This window comes from Pteropus vampyrus, unplaced genomic scaffold (genome assembly GCF_000151845.1).
Source record: "Pteropus vampyrus isolate Shadow unplaced genomic scaffold, Pvam_2.0 Scaffold124, whole genome shotgun sequence".
Lineage (NCBI taxonomy): Eukaryota > Metazoa > Chordata > Mammalia > Chiroptera > Pteropodidae > Pteropus > Pteropus vampyrus.
The window spans coordinates 902002-905818 of NW_011888905.1; the positions used below are offsets into that span (position 1 = coordinate 902002).

A 3817-nucleotide genomic window follows, 5' to 3' on the forward strand; every position below is an offset into this window, starting at 1 on the left:
TACACCAGCTCTCGGGGCCACTATAGCTAGGGCGTAACTATCCCAGGGACAATCGGGCGTTTTCCATGTGGCCCATGGGCGAGGGAGCAGTGGCCTCAGCCTGGTGGCTTTCTGCCACAGGGTGTCCCAGGCTCCATCCTCAGCCAGCCAGCCAGGGCGCCTAGGGCAGGCACGTGTGGCCCTGGTCTCCAAAACAGGGGTGAGGGCAGCACCCCTCCCCGACACACGCAGCCACCTGTTAGTCGTAGGAGTGTCACCCTAGCTTCTGCCTGAGGGTGTGGAGTCGTGAGCCTCGGAGAGAGACCAGCTGTTTCTCTTTCCTCAGCCTGAAAATCTGTTCGTGAAGCTCGAGTCTAGATGTGTAGGGAGATTTGTCAGATATACGTGTTGACACTGGAGTCTGAAACAGCGTGGATACTGGTCAGGATGGTGGGCGCAGGGCTGAGCACCCCGTGAGGTAGTTGCTGCCCAGTCCCTCCTGCCCGTTGGTCTCAGGCCGGTTGCGGGTCTAGCCCAACTCCTATTCTCACGGCAGAGCGAGCTGACTTGGGGCGAGAACTGCCCCCCACCCCCACTCCCGCGCGCCTCTGCGCTGCTTCGGCCGAGGGCAGCTGCCTTCCGTCTCAGCTTGGGAAAGCGGCTGGAATTTGAGTGCCCGGGAGCGCGCTTCTCCTGAGACCCCTCCCGGCCATAAAAGCCATAACTCCTTAACGACGGAGACCACGTCGGGGCACGGGGACAGAAAGGACGGCAGGAGGGTCACGGGGAAACAGCGGGGACTCTGACAGTGCTGCGAACTTGGAAAACGCTTGACGTAATTTGGCAACGTGGCCAAGTTACATGTAGATACGTCTGGTCCTCCTGGCTATTTTTTAACTTGTATGTGGCTCTTGAGAACAACCTAGTCACAATTTCCGAGCAGAAGACTCGTAACAAAGAATGTGAGAGCCAAGAGGTCCGCGTACGGAAGACGCACTTCTAAACGCTCTCACTCTGCGGACAGGGAGGAGCAGATGCAGCAAGGCAGGGACCAGGGACCGCAGTGCCCGGTGCAGCGCAGCGGGGGCCAGGAGGGGCCTGCCTGCCACTCGCGGGTGCCCCGCCCTCACCCCGCGGGGCTGGCCCGCGGATCTGTTCTGGGCTGGTGGGAGAGCGTCCAGCAGGAGGCAGCATGCCCTTCATTGTCTCCCCGCTTCCAGTCAAGCCAGGCAACGTGAGGAACATCATCCAGCACTTTGAGAACAGCCAGCAGCAGGATGGCCCCGAGCCCGGGATGCAGCGCCTGTCCACAGGGAGCTTCCCCGAGGACCTGCTGGAGGGCGACAGGTAGCAGTGCGGGAGCGGGCAGGGGGGGGCGGGGGGCTGGCCGGCCCGGAGGAGGGGAGCGTGGGCAGGGCGTGGAGCTGGCTTTGATTGCAGCTGCCCCAGCACCTTCGCTAGACCCAGGGCTCCACACCCGTCCCGCCTGGGTGTCAGTGGGAGACTCCGGCTGTGGGCAGAACGGGGAGCAGGCCCAGGCTGTCAGCTGGGGCGCGCGCCCCTCCAGCTGCCCCGGCTCCATCCGCAGCTGCTCAGCACTCCATCCCAAGGGGGAGCTCGATTATGCTGTGAAGCAGCTAAGCGGAAACCCGACCGACAAGGCTGAGAAGGGGAGCCCTGGGGACAGGAAGTCAGGAGGAGCACAGCCTCTGACACCCGCGAGGAGGGGCCTCGAAGGCAGCCAGAGGCGCCGTGGCTGTCAGGTGTTCCCACCCAGAGAGGCGAGGTCACCAGTTCAAATCCAACCGCTCTTCCCTTTTCAAGAAGAAAACGGGACGCGGGGCCGTGGCCTCTCACCTCCCAGTCTCGGTCTCTGCCCCGGCGGCAGCTAGAGCCCTCCCCGGGTGCTGCACCTGGTCGTGCCGGTGGCGATGCCTGACGTTCAGGCAGCACTTGCGCGAACTGCTCACGTCCTTGCACGTTCCCCAGGCCACCCCCGAGGCGTAGCGCTGCGGTCGTGTGTGCGAGTGTGCGCGTGTGCCCCGGACGGGGCCTTCGGGGCCAGCCACACATCTCCGCAGGGGCGGGTAGCAGACCGTAGGCCAGACACTCCTGCTTGAGCGCGAGCTTACTCCTTTCCGATACGTTTAACACGCGCCAAGTGGTTTTGCCAAATGAGGATCACCGAGGTTTAGGGCAGATGCGAGTGAGCGCTGTGCCGGGCCGAGCGGGGGCCTCCGATGGGATGGGTGAGCTAGCACGCAGGGTGGCGCTGGCCCGGTGGCCGGGGTCTGGCAGGCGCAGGAAACAGCAGCATCCTGCGAAAATGTCTGAGGCTGTTTGCGAACTCGTGTTCCTGAAGTGTTTGGGTGAATCTGCCCTGACCCACTCACAGGGGCCCTGGAGGTGGGGGGCCCTTGGCCAGCACAGGAAGCCCCAGGGCTGGGAGTCTCAGGCCAGAGGTGGGTCGTCTTCCTCGCTTCCGGGCACTGTGCACCCAAGCAGCCTCCCTCCCTGGCCGAGGTCTGCCGTGGGTGACGCACCCCGTGGGGCAGTGGTGAGAGCATCTGGAGTCGTCTGGACTAGAATTGCTCTGCCAGACCAGTGGGGGCGTCGGAGGTGGGGGTCAGCTGCCGTGTGGCTTTTAACCCCAGAGACGGACCCTCAGGGCCCCAGGGTGTGGGGGCTCCGCGTGTTCACCAAGCTCCAGGCCTGACCCGACCCAGCCGCGGGCATCTTGGGCAGTGCGGGTCCAGCCATGTGGCTGTCTCAGGGCCTACGTGCCACGGCACTGGAGGCGAGCACGTCGCCAGCACCTGGTCCCCCCCAGACCCCGCAAGCTGCGCCCGTCAGGAAACCGTCTGCTCCTGGAGGAGGAACGGGGGCTTTGGAGGGGCGTGTCAGGCGAGAGCAGGGGAAACACGGTGGGTGTCCAGCCAGCCCCCCGACAAGCCCTGTGGCGGGTGCTAGGACAGGGACTACTGTGCCTTTCTCCCTCACGGGAGACCTCGTCAGAGGAAGCGCCTGCCTCTGGCAGCTTCTGCGGGCCGGGCGGGGCATCCTGATGTGGGACGTGGGTGGCACAGCCTCCCTCACTGGACTTGAGCAGGCCTGTGCCCCCCTCTGGGGACGGGGCTTCGCGAGCAGGGAGGCAGCGTGTCACTGAGAAGCAGCTGCCATCTAGGAAGCTTTGGTGTCTGGTGAATCCAGGGGTTTGGGCCCGAGGAGGGACCTCTGCACCATGGAGGCGCCCTTGAGATGGCAGCAGGTGATGCTGGCCAGGACACGGGCCTGAGGCCTCTTGCCGCCCCCAGCTCGCGTTCCGAGGTCCGCCTGGGCCGCTCCGAGAGCCTGAAGGGCCGGGAGGAGCTGGCACGCTCCCGGAAGACAGACAGCGTGCCTCGCTCCCGCAGCGATGTGGACGTGGACGCCGCCGCCGAGGCCGCCCGCCTCCACCAGTCGGCCTCGTCCTCCGCCTCCAGCCTCTCCACCAGGTGCGCGGGGCTCTGGCTGCCCGGCCTAGCAGGGCTGCGGGTGCGGGCTCGCTGAGCGTCGGCCTTCTCCCCACAGGTCTCTGGAGAACCCAACCCCTCCCTTCACCCCCAAAATGGGCCGCAGGTGAGCCGGGCGCGCCGCAGCTGTGTGCGGCCGTCCCTCCCGTCCTTGGGCATGGGCAGGCGGGGGAGGCCAAGGGAGAGGGACAAACCCCACGTGCGCGTCTTCTGTCTGGGTGAAGCCGAGCGTCTGTCTTCCCCAGGAGCGTTGAGTCCCCCAGCCTGGGGTTCTGCACCGACGTCCTCCTGCCCCACCTCCTCGAGGACGATCTGGGCCAGCTGTC

The 3817-nt window shown here is 65.6% G+C and overlaps 1 protein-coding gene across 1 annotated transcript in view; it reads left to right on the plus strand.

Moving 5' to 3' along the window:
• Positions 1 to 3817, plus strand: part of ARHGEF11 (Rho guanine nucleotide exchange factor 11) — a 42529-nt gene that overhangs the window by 28199 nt on the left and 10513 nt on the right. Inside the window, exons 16-19 of the mRNA XM_023534286.1 lie at positions 1200 to 1326; positions 3294 to 3473; positions 3550 to 3597; positions 3737 to 3814. Coding sequence (XP_023390054.1) covers positions 1200 to 1326; positions 3294 to 3473; positions 3550 to 3597; positions 3737 to 3814 — 433 coding nt within the window. The remainder of the gene's footprint in view (positions 1 to 1199; positions 1327 to 3293; positions 3474 to 3549; positions 3598 to 3736; positions 3815 to 3817) is intronic.